This window comes from Choloepus didactylus, chromosome 24 (genome assembly GCF_015220235.1).
Source record: "Choloepus didactylus isolate mChoDid1 chromosome 24, mChoDid1.pri, whole genome shotgun sequence".
Classification (NCBI taxonomy): Eukaryota; Metazoa; Chordata; class Mammalia; order Pilosa; family Megalonychidae; genus Choloepus; species Choloepus didactylus.
Window position 1 is genome coordinate 11,087,587 of NC_051330.1, and position 22,923 is coordinate 11,110,509.

A 22,923-nucleotide genomic window follows, 5' to 3' on the forward strand; every position below is an offset into this window, starting at 1 on the left:
TTTGGTCTTTTTCCTTGAACACTTGTCCTCAAAAATGAAAACAAACAAATGAAGCAGATGCATAAATAGTAGGCTTTCAAAAGTATGTGAAGATCTGCCTATATGCAAAGTAGCAACTTTATATTTAAAATAGTTCTAAGAGACAATTTAGTCAGATTAAGAGGGCAGACAAGAGAGTAGGAAAAAAAAAAAAACATTAGTTTTTCAGTATCAAATTATCTTGACATCTCCTCCTTTCTCATCACTCAAATTCCAGAAATTCAAGCTTGAAAACTTTGATCCTTTATCCAAGAAAAAAAGGTTATGATTGCTACAGATTGGTGTGTGCTTGGATGGAGAAGGCAGACATAGAGAGGATAAGATCCAAAGCAAGTTTTCCCAAGCTTGAGGAATTAGGGCTGGGATGCACATGAAATATACCTAATAAGTTGAAAGTTATTGTTGCAACTCCCATAGGTGATAGTTTACAGGTTCTGCTTCTGTGCTTTTGCATGGAAGGAGCAAGCCCTGGATATTTTGAGTTGCAAGTGGCTTTTCTCTTTTAGCGATAAGCTCACTGGTTTTCTTTTGGCCAGTGTAGGCTCTTAAGAATAATCAATTAGGCTAAAGAATCATTAGCAGAAAACGCAAGTAACTCTAAGACATCCCATCTGATAGTCCTAATAAAAACAGCAGGTCCCAGTTATTGGTCAAGACCCCTGACATTGATCCAGGGGTTGACAGGCATTGTCTCCTTGAGCTTTCATAGCTCTCTCTAGTGTCCTCATTGGATGAAGTGAGACAGCTGAAGCTTGCAATGTGAAATGACTTGCTCAATGCAAATAGCCTGGAAGTGCAGATCTAGAATCCCAAACCAGGTCTGTTCTGGCTCCAGAGACCAAGCTATTTTTATTTTTATTTTTTTTTTAAGTACTAGACTCCTGTTTCTTGAGTACTTTCTACATGCCTGACATTGTTCTAGGCATTTACACATGCAATCTCATATAAATCTCAAGCAACACTAGGAAGGGAATATTATTATTCCCATTTTAAAAATGGAAAATGAAGTTCAGTTAAGTTATTTATTTTGCCCATGGATGCACAACTGGGAAGGGGTAGAAGTTAGATTTGCATCTGGGTAATTTGTCTCTAGGACAAAGTCAAGAGTCCTGGTTTCTCTGCATGAGTCCCACCAGCTCAGATTCTCCTTCCCCATTGAATATTATAAAGTTTGATCATACTCTTGGACTTAAAGAAAACTTTTGAAGGATTTAAAATTAGAGAGTTTACAAGTCACACTCTTTTCCTATAATGCAAAGTTTAAAATATAATAATATGGCTGAAAATATTCTTCACAAGTTGGAAACTAATAAACGTACTTCTTGTAACCCATGGATCAACCAAGATAGTAAGGCTGAAATTAAAAACCGTCCAGAAACATATGAAAAGGGCAATCTTTTATTTCAAAACTTTATGGGATCCACCAAAAGCTCAACCTAGGGAAAAAATGTATGGCCTGAAATGTCTTCATTATTAAAGAAGAAAGACAAAAATAAAGGAGTTGCATACACATCACAAAAAATTGGAAAACAAACAAAGAAACTAAGAAGGGTGAATTAAAATATAAAAGAGAAAGGAAAAAATAAATACGTAAACCGATTCTTGGAAGCCAGAAGTGGCTCAAAAGTCCTGTGTTGTGGGGTTGGGGAAGCACTCAGGGTCCAGGAGCAGATCCCTATTTCTGGGCCACCCCAAGAAGTAATGGGGTTCCCAGCTTTTAACCCTTGACTTCCCAAATCCTACCAGAGAAGCTACATTGATCTCATAAATCCAAACCTTTTAATTAATTAAAATTAATTTAATTAATTAAAATTATGTTCCCACTATGCTTTTTTTATTTTGGAGAAGTATGCATCAAAGTGGGTTTATAGACTCCCAAAAGAACCTCTGTTCATGACGTTGATTCATGTAAATCAAATTCTCCACCAATGCACTGGAAATCTTTACACACCAAAAGGAACTCTGGGGTATATTCACTTGTAAGGGTGCATCTGTCTTTCCCCTCCTTCACTCCAGTTCATCTGTTGAAAAGTTAAAATTTTCACAAATTAATTTTCTTCACAGTCATACTAAGCTTGGTGACCGGTTTCTGGATCATTTTTCCTAGCAATGACAGATTAATTTCAGCTTTAATTGCTAGGAGTGGACGCTGCCCTTACCTTATTTTAATCCATTGGAGACTCCTTTGTAAAGGGGGGTGGGGAAGTCTTCTTTTACATCCAGTAAAGACTGGCAACTCCAATCAGCCACAGCGAACTGCTGAAATTATCTTCAAAGGCTTTGAAACAACTAAAAAAGATTGCTTTATACCAGTGACTAGTAATATATATTTTTTATAATTTTTGTGCAACGAATGAGGTCCTGATAAACTTTGTGAAAATCTTTTTTTATAAATGGAATGAGGTTCTAAATGCAGGAGACAGTCTTTAGGCTCTTTTAAAAATTTTATTCTAGTAACATATATACAACCTAATTAGGAATATTTTGGTGAGTCACAATTTATCTGCTTTTATTGATCTCTCTTCTGAAAACTTGTTTACATTGGATTTAGAGTTCAAAAGAAAAAGTCAAACCTACCTATATTTTACAGTAACTTAAGAAAAAATGGTTTAATGGCACGTAGATGGTCTAGGTTTTCATAGCATATACTGCATAACTAACCAGCTGTGAAATAGGCTATTTGATGTAAACTTGCCTTTATATGGGGAGAGCATTTTAATTGATCCCTCTTTAAATGAGCGCACCTTAATAAACACAGTAGTCTTCGAACACTGCACTTGAACAGCAGATCTTTGAGAATATATATCTAAAGGGAAAAATCAAAAGCTCTGACTAGTCTTCTTTAGCTGCTTTTCATCAGTTTTACAATTCATGTATGCAAAATCTACAAAATGACCTAAATCCTGGCCATTAAAGTTAACTCTGAGGTCTGTTGTAAGTAGTTTTGTGAGTAAACTAACGGGATCTTTTTCAGTGCAGTCATAATGAAAACATTCAGAGAGAAGTATACAAAATAGCCAGTGTGAGGGTGGCAGAATGAGTGATTTTTTTTTCTTTCCCTAGGCTGATTTATAAATGACTGTGTAAATGATGCTAACGTTATTTCCTCCAGATTAAATGGGCAAAAGTTCCTGGGCTGTATTTAGTCTCTTCAGGGTTATATTTAACTCTGTGATCAAGATTTGGGTGATTGTGCTTATTTCATTCCTTAAAAATAAAGTTATTAGGTTTACTGGTTTCAGGAGAAAAAGATTAGGATAATTTTTTCTTCCTTCCTTCCCTCCCTCCTCCTCCTCCACCTCCTCCTCATCTTTCTTCTCTCCCTCTCTCCTTCCCACCCCCTCTTTCTTTCTGTCATTTTTAACTAGAGAAGTTGCAGGTTTACAGAACAATCATGCATAAAATACAGGACTCCCATGTATCACCCTATTATTAACGAACACCTTGCATTGGAGTGGAACATTTCTTACAATTGATGCAACACATTTTTATAATTGTACTATTAACTATACTCCATGGTTTAACTTAGTGTTTACTATTTGTGTTGTGCAATGCCATTGAGTTTTAAAAAATCTGTATTCTAGTAACATATATACAACCTAAATTTTTCCCTTTTAGCCCCATTTGAATATATAATTCAGTGCTAATTATGTTCACAATGTTGTGCTACCATCACCACCATCCATTACAAAACATTTCTATCATTCCAGAAAGAAAGTCTGCACATTTTAAGCCTTAACTCTCTATTGCCCACCTGCACCCATCCCCTGGTAACTTACATTCTAGATTCTGACTCTGTGCGTTTGCTCATTCCAATGATTTCATTAGAATTCGGATTAGGATAATTTAATCAAAACAGTTAAGAACAGAAGAGGGCTTCGCTTCAGGCTATCATTGGGTGATATTCACAAAAACAAGTAGACTTTTGTAATTTACAGCAAGGATCATGTACTCTTGATTCTTCAAAAAAAAAAAAAAAATAGTGAACTTCCTGACAAAAAGGGGATTTTACATTGATAAACTGAAAAACCTATGAAGTTAATCTCTTCCTTATTGTAGTGACTTCTGAGAAGTCAGATAACCACAGGCTGTAGATGCAGAAAGTGTCCATTTGGGGGAAGGCAGTGCAGTGGCTGGCTCTTCAAAAGACACGTCACCCCGGTGGGAGAAGCTGATCAAATGTCCTTCACAGTCCAGACTGTAGCAACTCATCTAGGGGTTCCCCATCCCACTTTAACTTCTCAGTTTGTCAGAACACATTTATCCCCATTCTGGTTCTTTACCTAAAGCATCTCCAACACTGGCAGTTTGATGTGTTCTAGACTCCAGGAATCTTCAGCTCTCTCCACCACCCCTAACAAGCTCAGCACCCTTTAAACAATGCAGCTGCTTGTAGGCAACTTCCGAAACTGGAAAATGGCAGACGTGGGAAATAGTCACGGGTTAATTAAGTTGATTAGATCATGATTTAGTTGCCAATTATACATGATTATCAGGTATAAGTCGCAGTCGTTTTTAACTTGGTTTTATTTATTCAATTACGTTTTTAATCAAATAAAAGAATTGCTCGGAATGCACATGTTAACGTTACCTAAACTTCTATTTTCAAATGAATTAACTCTGAGGAAATGATGTTCCATCCTGTTCCTCAGTGTACCTGTGGTAAGGTCTCTACATTCTGGATGGGGAAAGAAAAAGCTGCAGCTGAATGGTAACCATGATGTAATTCCCTTAAGGCCAATCCTCCGTTTTCTGTATTTAGTCAAACGCATTTGTTGTGATTCTCATTATGAAGTTTATTAGGGAAATGTCAGTATACATACAATGAAACACAGGCCCTTGGATGATATGCTCCCTTCGGGGCCTGGGGGCCCAGCAACTGACTCTTGGGGAGGAGAAGATGGACACATTCTACATGCTGTGTACAAATTATCTGCCCATCGGCAGTTTCCCCTCTTCGATTCCCCAGGAGCCATCTTAGCTATCCACGCGTGGCAATATCATTTATGTGGCTTGAGCAAATGAAGCAACCCAGATGTCCCATTCCTGCCTAGTTCAACCACAATTGTATAGACGTGGTCTTGAGCCAATTGGGTCCTTTTAGAGATGAGGGTTAGGATCTGGGAAGCAAAGCTAACAGATGACTTAATGCCACTTTGCCTTGGTGTGTGGTTCTGTAAAGGTGGAAGCTGTGTTTCTTGCCAAAGTGGAAGGGTTCCCAATGCCTTATAATAAGTAGAAAGTAGAACTGAGGTTTATGCTATTTCAAGTCAGGAGAGTAAGTTTGGCTTTTAAGTCTACTTTGTTCAACTAGGGGTCGATATGCTAAATTGCAATGGTTTGAGTTGCCCTTAGCAAGGATGGTGGGTTGTGTGAGTGGGGCAAGGGTAATTCTCTTTAGAATTACTTTGAACCCTGATGGGTGTAGACTGCGAGGATGTGCCAGGGGCACAAGGCTCTTTGGGGTGGAGATTTCTGGAGACTTCCAGTGGAAATCTCTACCCGAATGGAGTGGTGGAGGGAGACTGAGAATATAAAGTTCTCATGCATACCAGTAGCTCTCAAAATAATCTACTAGGTAAACTGGAGTCAGAGAAAAGACAAGTGATTTGAATTCCGGAGACAGAGAGCATCCTCTAGCAAGGATATATTCTGAAACAATGAAACCCTGTCACTTTACTGCTGAAAAGTTTCCTCCATTGTCAGGAGAATAATGTGGATGCAAATGAGTCCCTGAGAGGGGGAGAAAATCCCCTTTGATTGACCTTGCCTTTGTAGATGACTGTAATATCAGTGTAGCAGATGAACCCAACGTTACAAAACCCCAATTTCTGAAGCAAACAAGATGAATCTCAACTTCCCCTTACTTCAGCTACCAATCTGAAAGTTTTTATGGATTTCTGTGGCTGTCTAACAAGATAACAAATGCCCCTGAAAAAAATAAAGCTGCTCACCTTTTGGCTTCCGTCAGTTATTTTTCTTATAAGGGTCCATTTCAAAAGGTTTGATATATGAAATACTACTTACATCTCTCTTACAGCATGTTTCTTTTGCAGACTCTGGATGGTGAGGCTGATAGTTGAAATTAGGACCATCTACATAGTAAAATCCAAATCCTTAAAAACAATTGCCTCGCCACACTATGTGTCTGACACAGTGTAAGGTACATCAGTAACTGAGGGAGCCAGATCATGGATTAAGTGTGCGCTGTCTCTGTCTCTCTCTCTTTTTCCTTTCATCACTTTAAAAAGAAAAGCTCTGGGAGAAAATGCATTGCATTGTCTTTTCTAAAACCTGTCATCTTTGTAAGTCAGGACCTGATGTCAGAACAGTTCAGCCATGTGAATGAACCCTGCCTCAGCTTTATGTTCTTAAATGTCCATCCAATTCTGGTCTGGACTGAAACAAAATTTGGGGTGCCTCAATTGTGCCCCGGTTGTACCTTGTTTTTTTTTTTTTTTTTGTTTGTTTTGTTTGTTTGTTTTTGAGATTGACAGAAAAGAATACATTCTTTGGATGAAATTAGCCATTTTGATTCTTATTCTTGAGACAAATCTGGAATATCTTTTTCTAATAACCGCATTGGACCCCTGCATCAGCATACATGCTCAGGCCCATCGTAAAAATTTGGCTATTGAAAGGAAAAAAAAAAATGTTTGCAAGAAAAAGATTCCCAAACAACAGACAGAAGCCTGCTTATTCAAACGACTTTAACAATATACAACTCAAACATAACAAAACAATTTGTGTGGACTCTAAAGTACTCAGCAATGTGAGACTATCCATTTTAGCCTTTCGTAAATTATATCCTCATTTGCGACTAAGGTATCTATTGGAATCTGGACAAAGCTTACTTAATAATTTAAGCCATTCCCTAGTCAATACTAAAAAGCTACTCCTTTCCATGTTCACTTTTTACTTAAAATGGATTTTCAGTCTTTGAAAGAAATACTTTCTTTTCTTTACCTCTGTGCCCTTCCCCTCTTTTTGAGATGCAGTTCTCACACCGCTTTTATTTGATTCGTAAAACAGAGTCTCAAACTAAATTGATACATCTGACTTGTGTAAGTTTGGAGATAGTGTTGATTATTTAAATAGAACCCATGGTTGTATTCTAATTTCTGTTTTTATGAAAACTGCTTCAGCATTCTGCAATTCCCAATGGGTTTCTAATGTGATGTGATAATTTTTTAATGGCAACATCATGGAAATTTAGTTGTGTTATAGCATGAAAGTGTTATATAAGAGGATTAATACATTGTTATCATGAGAATTCACTATTAAGTATGTAACCTCCGTAGTAATTTTTAGAATCAGCAGACTCTGGGCTATATATTTGGAGCCACTGTGTAGAGCTAAATTTAAGGAGAGAATTAAATGTTTTGCTTTTGATTAGTCAAAATTTCCATTTGGATCTTATTATTAATCAAGAAACACTTCCATTTAGAAGGCGTGGATACTGAGGAAGAGTCACTTGGAATAATAATAATGCTTCAACCAGCTAAGGCAATTTCCTTTCACTGACACACAGAAAATTCTACCATTTACATAGTATCAAAAATATTTTATCTGTAAGCTAAATGATATTTTGACGTTTTTAAAATAAAGCATAAGTTAACTTATACTGGTTTTTTAGTCGTTTAATGACATAACCAAAGTGATAAAATTGAAGTTTGTTTATAGTTAATATGTTTGAATTCATAAAAATAATTTAATTGAAACTTTGCTGAAGATCTAGGAATATTGGTGTTGAGGGAGTTATTTTTTATCATCTTTGGTCTGGTTTCAGGACTATCCCATTCAATGTTTTGGCTTTATAATAATATTTTTCTTACTAGAATGATAACAGCCTTGTGTTTTGTTGTTTATCTTTTTAGGCTTGACTATGACATACTGTAAGAATGCACTTCTCACTTTAGTCAAGATTTGCTAACATCAACAATCATAGAAATTTATAATCATTGGCGTGCAGGTGACAGGTAGGGAAGCAATTATTCAATGTCAACTGTGTGCTGGCCTTTATTAATGGTTGTGAACAGTAAAAGAAGTGTGACTCCTGATATCATGCTGTTTAAAACATAATTGTAAATGCAAATTACACATGCATTAAACTTATTAAGAAGAGATTTAATGCAACATGGTAACGTGCAGATTAAATTGACAACTTCCAAGTGTCTATACAACAAAGCTATGATGGATTAGGGTGGAGAAGAAGTCAAAAAAGCTTCCTGGAAAGACATAAATTTAGAACTGGTAGTGAGGAATTCGGTGGGCTTAGGAGGGTGTGAATAAGTGTCCAGCAGCTGAATTCCATTTTTAATATGCCAGACAGTGGATAAATTATCTTCATAGAATGCAAAAGTTTTGTGTGATATAACATATCACAACTGAGTGACAAATTATTCAGTTGAAAACACTGATATGCAAACCCAGCATCTTTTCACTGAACTTGGGAAAAATGGCCACTTGGGAATGATGCTTAAGTAGTAGTTTTCTCAGGTATCTATTTTAAATAAGTCACCAAAATCAAAATCAAAGTCAAGAGATTGTGCCCTTTTTTATAGACTGTGTCTATATGAGTTCATGAGTTTCACATTTCATTTACCTTTGCTTTCATATCTCTATAAAGAAAGGCTACTAGCATTTTACAAGAGAAAACAGGATAACCAAAAATCTGCTTCCCATGGAATATTTAAAGGTGTAAGCACTAAGGTCAAATGTAAAATAAAATCAGTTAAGAAACAGGCATGTATGTTTACCTAAAAGCTCATCAAATATTAACCGTACTATTTGTGAACCTAACTCTTGGGTTGTTAATTGGGTTGCATGGTTAAATTACCCAGAAATATCATAATTTTGTGACAAAATGTATCATTAAAGAATTTCTTAGACTCTCCCTTGACCCATGAAAGTTTTTTAGAGCATATAATTCAATTAGACAATAATCAGCCAGATGTTTCCTCTGTGTATAAATTATTATGCATAAAATACAAAAACCAATATAGAATTGACTTGATTTAAAAATAACAAGATATGGAATAATGTTTAAAGAATTTAAATATGCTTATGATCACACAGATCCAGTAGTACAAGGTTTCATTACTAATATAAAACTCTTGCTTCATCATTTTCCCTGTTAAAGTAGGAGAGACATCTGCTTTATATACTTTTAAAACGTTGAACTATTAGTAATGGTCATAATTTTGGCGCCTTTACTCGTGTTAACTTTCTCTAAATATTCTTTCAAGGTTTTTGTTCTTTGAAATATAGGCTGGCATTTCCTCAACCGAGGCTGAAGAAAATCATTTATTTTAACCAGAGCACTGCAGCGGTCTGAACTTCCGGCACAGCTCTTTCTTTGCTCCTGGAGACACAACTAGTAATTTCAGTTATGCTTGAATTGCACTCTAATCCGCTAGCACTTTGACATGAAACTATGTTGAAAACTTTATGGGGACTACCAGAATGCAGGGTCCGATTAATCATGGGCCAGTGCATTTATCCATAGAAGGTTTGGGCTAATAAATGTTTGGTTACCCAGTCCCCTCCCCTTTCTGATACATCGCTAAAGAAATGCAAAGGGAAGGAAAGGAATCCACAAAAGACACATTCTACAGGTGCTGCAGCACCTGAACACAGGGGTGAGCGAACCAACCTATACGTCTTTGTGTTTGTAATCTAAGTCTTGGATTCAGCAATATTTCAAGAAGGACAAGTCTTTGAATTCCTAACAAACGTGGATACCATGATTAAGTAGAAAGAACACGTAGCAAAATGTAATTGATAATGAGTAAACACATCGAGTTGTTCCTTTTCCCTTGTTATGGTTTGTGATTTTTAATTTGTGCAGGAAATGCGTCTCTTCCAGCAAGAAACTGGAGAAAAGAAGGACGAATAAAAGACAGAAGGTTTTTTCTACAAAGGGGTTAACGAGAAGTCTAAAGTTTGCGTCCTGTTTTCACAAAGACTCAGAGAATAAATATTTGATGTTTTCCACCCGCCGTCCCTCCGCGCGCGCCGGCAGTGTTGCTTGTTTTCAACTCAAATGCCAAGTTTCTTGTAACGGGAGAATTACTTTAATGACTCCAAAATTGCAGCTAATGAAACTTAAATGACAAGGGGAAACATGTTAAATATAAAGGAACGGACGAAAAACCCGAAGACGTGGGGAAATACGTCTTCTCTAAATAACCGTGGACACCTCTGGAGACCCTTTCCGCGGAGTTCGCGCTCGCAGCGGGCGCGACACTCCGGCCTTGGAGCGCACAAGCTACAAGTGTCGGGGCTGCGCTGCTGGAGGAGCGTCACTCCGGGAACCTACGTCGGGACAGAAAGCATCAGAGTGTCTAGGTTTTCCTTAGGTGAAAAAAAAAAAAAAAAAAAAAGTGTAAACGCAAACGGCAACCCCCTCTTAGTCAGGTAAGAGTCACCGGAATCATTTTCTTGTTCCTCAAATTCAGGGATCACGACCTGGTGAGTGCCAGGGCTGGCGCCCCTGACACGCGACACTCCGTCCGGGAGTCCAGGGAACTCCAATGGACTTTTTCTAGGGGAGGGGAAGTCTCACAATGTCCCGGGTGCCCAATCTGCTCGTTTTGGTGCAGAAGCAAACGTACCCCTTTGTCAATGTAGGAGATTTGGATGGGAGTCGAGCAAAGAAGTATAGAAGAGGGAAGAAGCTGGAGCGCGCTTCAAAATAAAAACACGTGAGCACTGGACAGAGAGAAGAAAACCTCGAGGGCGAGAAACGTCCCTGGTGACCCGTGCACCTGTTGCAGCCGGCCCTGTGTCAGCGGGAGCAGCTGCATCCCTGCTCACTAGTCGCGCGCTCCATCTGATCGCCTTGCCCTTCTGGAAAGTGGCGCTCCAGTTCCAGGGGAGGCGTCCTAAGTCCAGGAAGTCCAAGACGAAACGGACAGCCCTTCCCACGGTGGGACTGCAGGGCCACTGCCCCCTCATTGGACCCGCCCGCCTGGTGGCTCGGGACCCGCGCGCCTGCGGCGCCAGACAGACACCTGCGCATCTTTGCGCGCTGGCGCTCCAACTTCCCAAACTTCGGGCGGCTCCTTTTTTTCTGTGCGCTCATCTGGAGGCAGATCTCCTCCCTTCCGGGGCAACTCTGGGGTTTCGCAGCTGGGGAAAGCGGTCCAAGAAAGCCGCAGCCTACGAGGCTGCCCTTAAGGCGCTGATTTTCACCATTTTTCTTTTGGAGCCAAAGTTTACCCTTTCCATTCTCCAAATCCCACTGGGGCAAACTGCGAAGGGTGACTTGGGTTTGTGCGCTTGGAGTATGTTTAAACGTGGGTATTTGAAAAGGCATCCTGCCGGGGAACCGGTTCTCCAAACCTTAAGTTTATCGCACACAGTGCGCGTTTATTCACGAACAAGTCCAACGGAACGTACAAGTCTGAAATCGCCCCCCCCCCCCACCCGGGACCTAGGCACAGCTTGCCCGCCAACAGGACTCCCTGGCCCAGAGCGCAGCCTGAACTGGGACGCTCTGCGGGTGCAGAACCCTAAGGATGGCGCCCGGGTAGATCCCGCCCCGCACGGCAGCAGCGGCCCAACCCCACCTACCAGTCCCCGGGGCGCTTGGCGTCCCCAGAGTGACCGCGCAGGTACCGGGCAGGCCTGGCGCGCTCTGGGCCGTGTCACCCGGGCGCGCGTTACGTGTGCGGCGGCGGCGGCGGCGGCGGCGGCGTGGGGGGCGCCCGGCTCGCCAGTGGGCGTTTTCTGCCGCCGCAGCCGCCACCTCAATGGGAAGCCGCGCTGCGGGGATTTTCTCGGCTGCTTTCGAGCAGTCGCCGAGGAACAGGTCCCGGAGGGCGGCCAGAAGGCAGCAGGCGTACAGGCAGGGTGTCCCCGCACCCTCTGCGCCCTCCCCACGGGAAGACCGCGGCTCTGCGCCCCAGCGGGGAGAGGGGCGCCGCGGGACCCTGGCTGCCGGCATCCCGTCCTCTGGACCCTAAGGGCGAGGACCATGTGAGGACTTGGTCCGGCGGGGAGCGGCAGACCGGAGAGGAGGCCCCGGCCCGGGCAGCGGGGCCGATTTGCTGCGGCGTACGGTCCCGGCGGGGCGCAGGCAATCGCGCGGGTCCGGGCCCGCTCCGCGCGCCCTGCGCGCACCCCGCAGACGTCCTGCCTCTGGCTAGCGGGCGAGGGAGGAGGCTCATGGCCAACCCGGAGAAGCTGCTCTTCTCCCGCCCCCAGGCACCCCGGCCCGCGGCTGGGGAGCAGCCCAGATCCGGCCCCGGCCAGCCCCGCCCGGAGCCCCAGCGCAGCGCCGCCGCGCGCCCGCCCCCAGCCTCTCCGGGCCGCGCCGGCCTCTCTGCGCGCTGCGGCGCCGGCGGGAGCAGCGGCGGCCGCCGGGGCGCCCCCCGCTCTCCCTTCTCCCTCTCCTTCCCCTCCCCTTTCCCCTCCTCCTCTCCATCTCCCTTCTACTTCTGGCCGCCGCCCCCCCGGCCCCCTCCTCCGGCTCTCCCCTCCTCATCCTCCTTTCACCTCCCAGTGAGTCTCCAAGGGAGGGAGGGCGAAGCGGCGGCGGCTGGAGGAGGAGGCGGCGATGCTGGAGGAGGAGGAGGAGGAGAGGCAGCTCCCCTGAGCGGCCACCCCGGCAGCAGTCACCGCGCCGGCAGCGGCGGGAGGCGGCGGCTGCTCTTCGCTCCCGCGCTCCAGGGCTTGCTCCCGCCCGCCCGCGCCGGGCCCCGGCCCCTCCTCGGCCCGGCCGCCTGTCGCCCGGGGCCTCCCGGGTTCCTGGGCGCCGCCGGGGGCTTCGGAGGCCCGGGCTCGGGCTCCGGCGGCCGCCGCCGTCCGTGGCCGCGCAGAGGCGCCGGCTTCGCGTTCGCCGCCTGGGCCCCGCTGCTCCTCGGCTCCGACATGGGAGATGGACCTTCTGCTCCTGCGGGCTGCTTCAGAAGGTTTACGGAGTGTCTTCTGAGCCCAAGTAAGTGGTTTGGCGCCCCGTCCACCGGCCGCTGAGGCGATTTTTTTCGCCCCGTTGGAGGACGGGCGGGGGGCTAGCCCCGCTGGGGTGGGACGGGAGGTGGCCCCGGGGACGGGCGCTGGGCTAGGGCGCACGTGTCCCGCGTGTCTGGCGGAGAAGGACCCGAGCGCATGGTGGCCGGTGAACCTCTTGGGCACAGGCTGGGGAGCGAGCGGCCACGCGGTGGAGCGCGCGGGGACACCGGGATTCCTAGGCTCCGCTTACGCGCGGGGGACGCGGGCCAAGCGGAATCCGAGCGCGTGGGCTGGGCGTTTGCAAGAGCAGGACCCGCGGCCCGCTTCGGGTCCCTTGGGTGCTCTTTCTGACCGCACTGCCCCGCACCCATGCGTACTCTCCACGCGTGGCCACTTCCCCAGGGCTCCCCTCTCTTTAGACAGAGAACACACTTGGCTGGAGGGCACCGTGCTTCGGTCCACCTCGGTGTCGCGACCGCCGGGCTTCCCCTGGGTGGGGCGAGGGTAGGCAACGGCCCTGCAACCCGCGCCCCACGCGGTGGTCAGACCCGCAGAACACTTGAATCGCGACCACCCTCGGGGGCTCGGGCTCGGCGCCTCCTGCGTTACTTACTCCCCGTGGGCCCTAAATGACCGTGTTCCGCACCGTGGGACGGTCAGCGTGGACCTAGAAGTCACAGGGACTCTGATGGGAGACACACACACCCCACCTGGGGACCCGCTTTCCGTGGAGCCCGCAGGCTTGCTGGCGCTCTGGTTGACAAAGGAGAAGAACCATGCCTGGGGTCAGAGTAGGGGAGAAAGGCGCCGCGGCTCGGGCTCGCTGGATGTGCCCCCAGGACCGAGCGCGGGACTCTCCCGCGCCCCCCACCCTCCGGCGCGGGGTTGGGAGCGGCTCCGGGGTAGGGGCGGCAGAAGGCGTGCCCCGGGGGAGGGGGGCAAGGCCGAGGCGCAAAGTAAAGGCAGAGGTTGGCTTAGGAGGACAGAGGCGGGAGATGTTGAGGAAGGAGGTGTCCCGGAGGCAAAGAAGTGTGGGGTCGCTGCGGCGGATGGAGGGCGAGCCGGGTGAGGACGCGGGGTGCGCGAGGGAGGCGGGGACCGGGCGGGCTGGCTTGGATGGCCGAGGGCGGGTCTCCTCTCGCTCCGGTGAGGGCGCCCGGCGTGGCTCGGGCGACAGGGGCGGCGCGGCGAGCTCTGGGCTCCGGGTGCTGGGCTTTGGCCACCGCCGCCCTCCGCGCGCAAACCCGAGCCTTTGTCTCATCCTCCTGCGGGCGCCGCGTTTCCGGGGCGCTTCCTCCCGGGCGCTGCGCCTGCTTCCCTCTCCCAGCTGCCGGGCACGCCTGCTCAGCGTCCTCCCGGGGACCCTCAGACCAGGCCCGGGAGTTTTTCCGGGCACCAACGAAGCTTCCTTGGCCGGGCCGCCGGGGGTGCGCGGCCCCGGGGCTGTGCCGGCGCGCCGCGTGCCGGGGGGGCCGGGCTGCGCTCCGCCACCTCGCTCCCCGCCTGGGGTCTGCGGCAGCGGGTGACCAGGTGGCTGCTCGTCCTTGCTTGTCGCCTTGATGGGAGGACGAGGCGTGGCCGGGGACTTCCAGGCAGCCCCTTCTTCCCGCGCCCTTGTGTGGCCTTCCCCAGTTTTAGGGGCGGTCTGTCCCACAGCCCTAAACACTGTCCCCTTTACCGCACCCCGACTGTCCCACAGCCTCTCTCTCATCCCCACGGGTGTCCATTTCTTTCATGGATGCTGGAGTTGAGGGACTGGGGGTGGGGGGTCTGTGTGAGTGGCCTCCCCTCCTGCCCCCAGATGTGGTCAGCAGAGACATTTTTACTTTCTATAAAGAGCCTCGGTTGGCCAGGAATTGAGGGTGAGGCGTAGAGCATGGGGCTCTTAGCCAGGTTTGAAGTGCGCTGGGGAAAGCCCAGGGCCTGAAAGAGGACTGGGATTTCCCGCGTTTTACTTCCCTGGCTCACTTGCAAATTCTTTCTTAAACACACACACACCACCACTAACAAACATTTTTTCTTGGTTGGCAGCTGGTAGGGGGGTGGCTGTACTTTGACCAGTGGTGAAAACTGTTTTGGGTAGATGGTGGTGCTAGGGAGGTTTAGTGGGTGTAGGCACTGGGCAAGAACACATTTTCCAAAAATAATGGGGCATCTGTTTGTTGCTGCTGCTTGTTGATGTTTGTCTGCTTGTTTGTTTGGAGGGGAGACCTGGGAGGGTTGTCATGGAACAGATTAAAGACCCACTGGTGGCCCAGGTTGGATGGTTAAGTTGTCCCAGGGGAATCCCAGCAGGCTTTCAATTAAGAAAGAGAACCTGGAAAAGAAGAGCCTTTAGAAGGATCCAATCTGTCAAAATTTCCCACAGGGAGAAGGTGAAGGGAAAGTCAGATCCACCATAATACAAGCAAGCAGATTTGTTTGTTTGGTTTTTTCTTCCTTCTAGCCATATCCCCTGGGGTTGGGAGGGGTGCACGAGGCTACCAAAATCTTATCTGGGACATTAGTAAAGTAAGTACTAGGGTGCTTTTAAACAAAATCTTTCACCTACTTACAAATGTAGGATTCTCAGGTTATTCCCTCCTCACTCAAAGGTAGGAAGGGATTATACTGATGTGCAAATGCAAATAACTGGTTTCTGTTCTGACACTCTCCATCTCTACCTTTTGGGTCATCGATTCCATCTATTGCTGCAAACTAGCCACATTTGTCTTCATTGCTAAAGTACCCCAAGCTCAGCAGATTTTTTTGATGTCTGTCGTTGAAAACATTCCAGACTCTTCTGTTTTTTTTCTTTCAGTTTGATCTCCTCTTGGTCTAAAATGCAGGCTGTCACATAAAAGGCTGATGTGTCCAATTACTGTTTTAAAAGAATGCCTGCTGTATTTTTTGTTATCGTCAATGAGCAAGTCATGTGGTGAAGGTATAATATCTTAATTCCATTACTGTCCATTTTGTCTTTACATTTGAGTGTAACCTGATTCATTGGTTCATTCCTTGCTGCACTGGACAAACTTTTATTAAAAGCTACAATCATTTGCCAGGCACTGTCGTAGCCAGGCTGTAGAGATGCTAGATGGGTAGAATCAGGGTCCCTGTCCGAAAGCAGATCATGAATTAGTAAGAGAGAAAGAGCTGGTTCAACATTCGTTTCCAGCACCACAAGTCATCAGAGGTAACCATATGTGGTACTCATTCTCAGCCTTTGTCAAGTCATGTCTGATTTTACCTCATTTCCTGCCATCTGCTTTTAATTACTTACCTCTGAACTGTTCCTCCGGCACTCGGTTTCAGCACTTCATTGCTAGAAGAGTTGCTGTTTGAAAGAGACAAAAGAAAAATCCCTGTTTTTTAGCACATGGAAAGATCAACTCCTTCCAGAACTAATTTAGTGAAGTTCCACTTTACAGTTTGGCTTGAGTTATGTACAATTGAAAGTCAAGAAGTCATTGCATGATAGGCCAATGTGAGTTGCATTCGATCTTCTGGGAAAAAACTGCTACCTAGTAGACACCTGGCTGCCCCAGTTGTAATGTGACTGGAAGAGCTGCAGTTGTGGGAATTCCTGGAAAAAGGAACTTTCGAGATTGATTTTGAGAATCCTGCTTTAAGGAGTCAAAAGTCAGAGAGTCACCTCCTTCTCTCCCCCTTACCAATAGTCCCACATTTTTCCATAGAATGTTTGTTTCACCTTAGCTATTCTGAAAGATGCAAAGATCCATGGAAAAAAGGAAAACACTAGTTCCTCAAGGAGGGAAGAAGGAAAGCAAGGAAAATAAGGTGGGGAATATTTGTGAGTGCAGACTGTAGATGCTTTCAGATCCAATGTACCGTTTATTTCTCATTTATTCAAAGCAGAAAATGTGTACATTTCCAGGAATTAAGGGCTTTGAATATCTTCTGCATCCATCACTAACTACCATTGCTCTGTTTCTTGAGAAGAAAGATGCTGCGTGGCCAACACTTGAACAAACTGAGAAAAATATGATCTCTTTTAAGAGAAAATGTGTTAACACATACTAGCTACACTGGCTTTTACATTTAGCTTATTTTTATGGGCCTGGTGAGGCCGAACTAGCAGAGGAATGCAAGATGAGTAGCACAGCAACAAAAATGGACATAAATCAATCAGTAACCAAGAGGTAATTATTGAATACCCATCCATGCTAGTTGTTCAAGGGGGATGAATATAATGACAACTGTTCTGAGTGGTATAGGGATACCTTTTAGTATAACCAGCAAAGCAAAACTGTGAATTCAAGTGTCAGGTGAGGGGGGGGGAGGGGCAGGTGATGAGGGTCATCAAATGTCACTGGAAGGATAAGATCCTTTCTGACAGGAGCCATCAGAAATGGCTTAAGTCCAAAGGGGAAAGCTATTTAAACTGGGTGGAATGATCTAGGTTCAGTAATTATGTAATTTCACCAAGTGTTTCTGTAGACTTTGGGCAAATTAAAACAAACAAACAAACAAAAACAACCTGTGTGAACAAAGATAATCCTTTAAGTTTTAAATGTAAAGCAGTAGAAATGGTTGAAGTTAATGTCTCCTTCCATCTCAATTTGATATATTAGCCTTGGCTAATTTTGGAACAGAAAACTTTTTCTGCCCCATTAGGGGAAAAGTTTCAGTGCAGTCGGTCAAACAATATGAGGACTTTGTTTACTATAAAGCAGGTTAAACATAGTGTGGTGAACATTTAGTCATTTAATACATTGTTAATTTTTGTTTGTTTAAAAACAGCTCATGCAGTCTGAGAAGGAAAAAATAATTCTCAGGGAAAAGGAATATTTTCCCTCAAAAGGAGAACTTAGTTGGAATTTAAAACATTTTAATTTCTCTTTAAAATTTTAATCGAGCTCCTGCAGCAGATCTTTTCTTTTCCCTGTTTAAAGGAAAACTCAGCAGGGATAGCAGAGCTCACTCATATCTTACAAAGAACACAGAAGATATTCAGCCTTTTGTTTTATTTGTAGCATTTTGCCCACTTTCTGAAGTTAGCTTCCTCACTTATCAGCTTGTGTATTTATTGCTTGGCTTTCCCCTCTAGGTCAGGGGCTTGTCTTTTTGGGTTCTATCTCTGAGACTGATAACAGTGACAGATACTTTTATGGAAAATAACTCAATTCTTATGTTGGAAATCCAAAGATAAAGCAACACAACAAACAAATAAACCAAAACATGGTGCCTGTCTTCAAGGGGCTTCAAAATTAAAAAGCATGTATTGAAAGCTCTGCTTTTGTGTTCACCTCTATTCTAGGGACCCAAGATTCAAAGACAATGTCAGTTCTCTCCAGGAGAGACAAACAAGTAAGAGTTAAAAAAAATATGTCAAGTGCACCGAAAGAGAGGTTGTGGAGAATGCTTTGGGGGCAGAGAACTGAGTACCTTCCAACCATGGACCCGAGGAGGTTCCCGGGGAGGTGGTGGCCGAGTTAAGCCCTGAGGATGCAGAAGTGCTCCAGAGAGCTGGAGAGTGGAAGTCTGGGTCTTTTAGGCAGAGGAAATGGCACATCCCAAGGCAGAGGGCTGGGAGAGAGGACTCCTTGAGACTGGAGAGAAAGAAGATTCTTTCTGTGCTGTGCTAAAGATCTTATAATTATCCTTATACTTAGCCCTTTGAGGGATTATACATAGAGAGGTGGAAAAAAAAATCAGATTTGCACTGTAGAAAGGCAACCTTCAGTAGCTGGCGGTTCAGTGTGATCAGAGGTAGGGGGTGGTCTATGAGGAGAGAAATCAAGGGAGAACCAGACGATGATGGTACAGATTACAAGTAGGGGAAAGATGGAAATATCACTTAGCATGTAATATTAGCAGGATTGGTGACTGAGGATGAGATAGAAGAGTTAGGGGTGGCTCCTTGGCTTCTGGATTGGAAAGTTGGCGGTGGAGGTGGGGATGGTCCATTTCTAGAGTAAAGAACTATCAGAATTTTGCACATACTGTGTGGCCTACAGTATGCTTTGTTTGTAACTTCTAGTGAATTAAAATAGAGAGTGGCTGTTTGACTCTGTTAGCTTGGGTCGTCTTTGCAGGTCTCTGTGAGTAGGAACAGTGACGCTAGAATCGAGATGACAAAGAGCCGATAGCCATGTAGTGATCAGGAAGAAGAGCTACCCAGGATAGGAAGCATTTAGTGCCCAGACTCGAAGGAAAGACCCATAGACATGTTTGGGGAATGGAGCAAAAAGCTGTGTTTGTGGAGCGTGCATGGTCACTGACCCAAATGGTGGGTGCAAATGAAGCTGCCCAGGCAAACTGAGCCAGGTGAAGGCTTTGTAAGTCAGAGAAGCATTTTTGGATTTTACTCCGTTGGCATCAAGAAGCTATATTGGAAGACTGTAAACAGGTGGGTGATATATGGTCAATGGTCTTAAAACGTCATACTCGCTGTAGTATGATGAATGAATTTAGGGAGCTGCAGTGGAAAACTGACAGTCCAGATGAGAAATGAGGATGCCTTGGATTAGGGGGAGGAATGAAATGTAGTGGATGGTTTCTGGAGGTGTTTTGGAGGTAGAATATAGAAGACTTGGCAGATAGATGGTGTTTTGGTTTGCTAAAGCTGACAAAATGCAGTATACCAGAAATGGACTGGCTTCTAACAGTGGAGATTTATTCACTTAGAAGCTTACAATGCTCAGGCTGTGAAAATGTCCGAATTAAGGCATCAGCAGGATGATACCTTCTCTGAAGGCCTGTTATCAGTGAGCTTGGGCTCCTCTGTCTGATAGCAAGGCACAAGCTGATGTCCACTGGTCCTTCTCTCCTGGGTTTCATTGCTTCCAGCTTCTGGCTTCAGGTGCCTCTTCTCTGGGCTTCTGTGGGTGTGTCCTTGTATCTCAGCCTCTCTGGGGCTTTTTCTGTGAGCTTTTCTGGGTTTTCTGTGTGTCCTTCATTCTCGTATAAAGGACTCCCATAAAAGGATTAAGACTCACCTTGAATGAGGTGGGTCACATCTCAATTGAAACAACCTAATCAAAAGGTCCCACCCACAATAGATCTACACCTACAGGAATGAATTAAAAAAAAAAACATGGCCTTTTCTGGGGCACATAACAGCTTCAAACCAACACAGATAGGATATGTGGAGTAAAGACAAAGAGAGGACTCAAGAACAGTCCTAGGTTTTTAGATGGAGGAATTGGGTAAATAGAGGAACTATTTATGGAGACGGGAAGCCTGGTGAAAGATTAGGGGTGAGGAATCAGGAGTTTTGTTTGACAGCGGTAAGTGTGAGCTGCCCCCTGCACACCTTGTAGAGGTGTTCAACAGGCAGTTGGAGAATGGAAGTTTGAAAGTTGGAGGACAAGTCAGGAGAACAAAGTTGTAGTCAAAGTTTTCAATTGCAGGCTTGGGTGCCCCTCAGGCAGAGTATGTGGATTCTTCACTCAGAGTTTGAGGTTCTTGAGGCAACTATAGATGGAGTTGTTTAATAAACAGTTGCTGGGTGCACTGTAGATACGCAGAAGTCTGATGAATGAATGAATGGCTCTCCCGAAATCTGTAGATACGCAGAAGTCTGATGAATGAATGAATGGCTCTCCCGAAATCCTCAGAGTGAAGCAGAGCAGAGAAAGAGATTTGCGAATCCTCAGAGCTAAAGGTAGCAGTGGAAGCTGTTACTGAGTGAGAGCCTGGGAAATGAGTGGTTGTTAGAGCCAGCAGAGAGAAGACAGATGTGAAGGGAGAAGAATGAAGAATCGTGGAAGGTTCTAAGGAGGAGTGATTTGAGGGAGAAGGGTTGGAATGGACCAGGCTGTGTCATGGAAGGCAAAGGAAGAATTTAAACAAGGAGGAAGCCAGATGCCACCAAGACCCAGTAAGTTAAAGCAGTTAGGATGGCACCACTGACCTTTGCCCGGAGACTTGAGTGGTGTGGTAGGGAAGGAAGCCAGATTTTAGTGGTATGTGGAGTAAATAAGGGATGAATGCATCTGACTTTTAAAAAGCGGTGAATGAAAGTTGATAGCTCAGTAGCTGTAGGGGGATGAGAGATGTCCCCTCTCCCCGTAGGACTGATCTAAAAGTATTTGTTTGCTAAGGAAAATGAATTTGGAGAAATAGGAGAAAGAGGATGGAGTAAAGCCTTAAAGAAGAAGGAATAGTATGGAGCAGGCATGTGACAGCTTTGGGTACCAAAAGGGAAACCTCTTCCTCAGAGAATTTAGGAAAGGATGGGTGCAAATGTACATAAATTTTCAGGTAGATAGAGGGGAAAAAGTGAGAAATTAATGTGTTTCACCTGGTACTACCTCTATTTTCCCTGATTGGAAAGCATTAGTTCATCAGAGAGTGAGCGGCTTGGTGTGAAGATACGGAAATGCCCCTCCTTTGGGTCACAAAGAGGAGAACAGGGATGCTGAAGGCACAGCTTTTTAGAAGGGAAGTTCTATGACTAAAGTAATCTTTTAGGAAGATGTATCCATTAATGGTGCATAAAGTGAATTCATTTAAGAAAAAGCAGGCAAAGAGGGAATGGATAGACTCTCTGCATTAAAATAAGATACCGAACCAGAAAGATGAACACTTTTAAGCTCTCAACTGTACACCTTGGTAGAAATTGCCCAGCTGGATGAAATTTGAGTGGTGTCTAAAGGGAGGAAGAGTTTTTGATATATGGAGTTGAATGAGAGAGATATTCGAGGTAGAAGAGAGGAACTGGGCAAGGCAGGAAGGTAAGAGCTTGTGGCAATTATTTGGGAGTTTCCAAGTAGAATGGCTTGATGGTTGGTGATGACTTCATGTGGGGGAGAAGTGGGAGATAGAGCTGGCAGGGTGGGTCAAGGAAAGACCAAGGTTTCCGCAGGCTTTCACACTGGGGGAGAAGGTAGGCCAGTGTGATGAGATAATGCAACACACAGATATTTATTGTCTACTAAGCACCATTACTCTCTTAATCATTGGCAGTAAATCTGTCAAGGCAGACTTGTTCCTGGCCTTGAGGAGCTGCTGTCTAATGAGGGATCCTGACAAGATAAAAGGCCAACATATGTTTTAAAAAGTAACAATCGAAAGAGGACAGCACAGGGGACAGGACACTGTAGGGCATCCCATTGTCCATAGGATGAAGTCAAAGTTCCTAACAGGTTCTTTTCAAGCTGTGTCATGACTTCTGTTCGCCTTTCCACCCCACCTGTCTTCCACTTCCAGCTGTGCATTTTAAGCTCCAGTAGCACTAGCTGCTTGTAATGCTTGAAATTCCGCCCTGGACCATGATATCTGTTCCGCCTGGGAAGTCTTTCCTCTTGACTGTCCCTGGAAAGTCCTTCCTTTTTCCTAGTCTCGGTCATGTCCCCTCATCTCTGCTTTGTAATGCCTGGTGCTCATAACCGCCTGCTTTTGTGTTTATCTTCCACGAGCCTGTATATTCTTAGAGGGCAGGAAGCAGGTTCTAACATTTTCTGAACCTCGGTGCCCAGCACGTTGCCAAGCACAGTGAGTGTGTTGAATGAATGAATAAGTAAGTGAAGGTGCTTAAGTGGGAGGATGTGATCGAAATGGTCATTTGAAAAGATTACTTTTCCTAAAAGGAAAGAAATAATGAAGTGAATCGTGTGGTTGTTAAATTTTGCTAGCATTACTTGAAACTTCATTCGATCTGTTAATATTTTTCATATAATCCAAATGTTCTGTGTGGCACCCGTGACCTGGGCTTCTGAGTTACCGTGAGCTCGGGATCTGCTTACACCGAAACTTCTGGGGTGCTGATCCCACACGGTAAAGCTCACAACCAGGAAGTGACGGGAAGCAGGCCACTTATTAGTGTTTAGAGCACTTTCAGTGCCTCTCTTTCATTTCCTGAGGCAGTGATAGAAAGCTTTTTACTTTGAGGAAAACATTTGCTACACTAGCAGAGAGAAAGCGCTGATAACATGCGGAAACAATGCCACTTATTTGGATATGATGAATTATTTATACAAA

The 22,923-nt window shown here is 45.1% G+C and overlaps 1 protein-coding gene across 4 annotated transcripts in view; it reads left to right on the plus strand.

The window, feature by feature from the left end:
* PDE10A (phosphodiesterase 10A) overlaps positions 1-22,923 on the plus strand; it is a 786,289-nt gene that overhangs the window by 401,943 nt on the left and 361,423 nt on the right. Inside the window, exon 1 of one of the 4 annotated variants that reach the window (XM_037817807.1) lies at positions 12,211-12,982. The exons of 2 other annotated variants lie outside the window; for them this stretch is intronic. In XM_037817807.1, coding sequence (XP_037673735.1) covers positions 12,211-12,982 — 772 coding nt within the window. Of the gene's footprint in view, positions 1-12,210; positions 12,983-13,999; positions 14,062-22,923 lie in introns of those variants that run through there. One more of the 4 variants, XM_037817808.1, reaches the window with a different exon arrangement.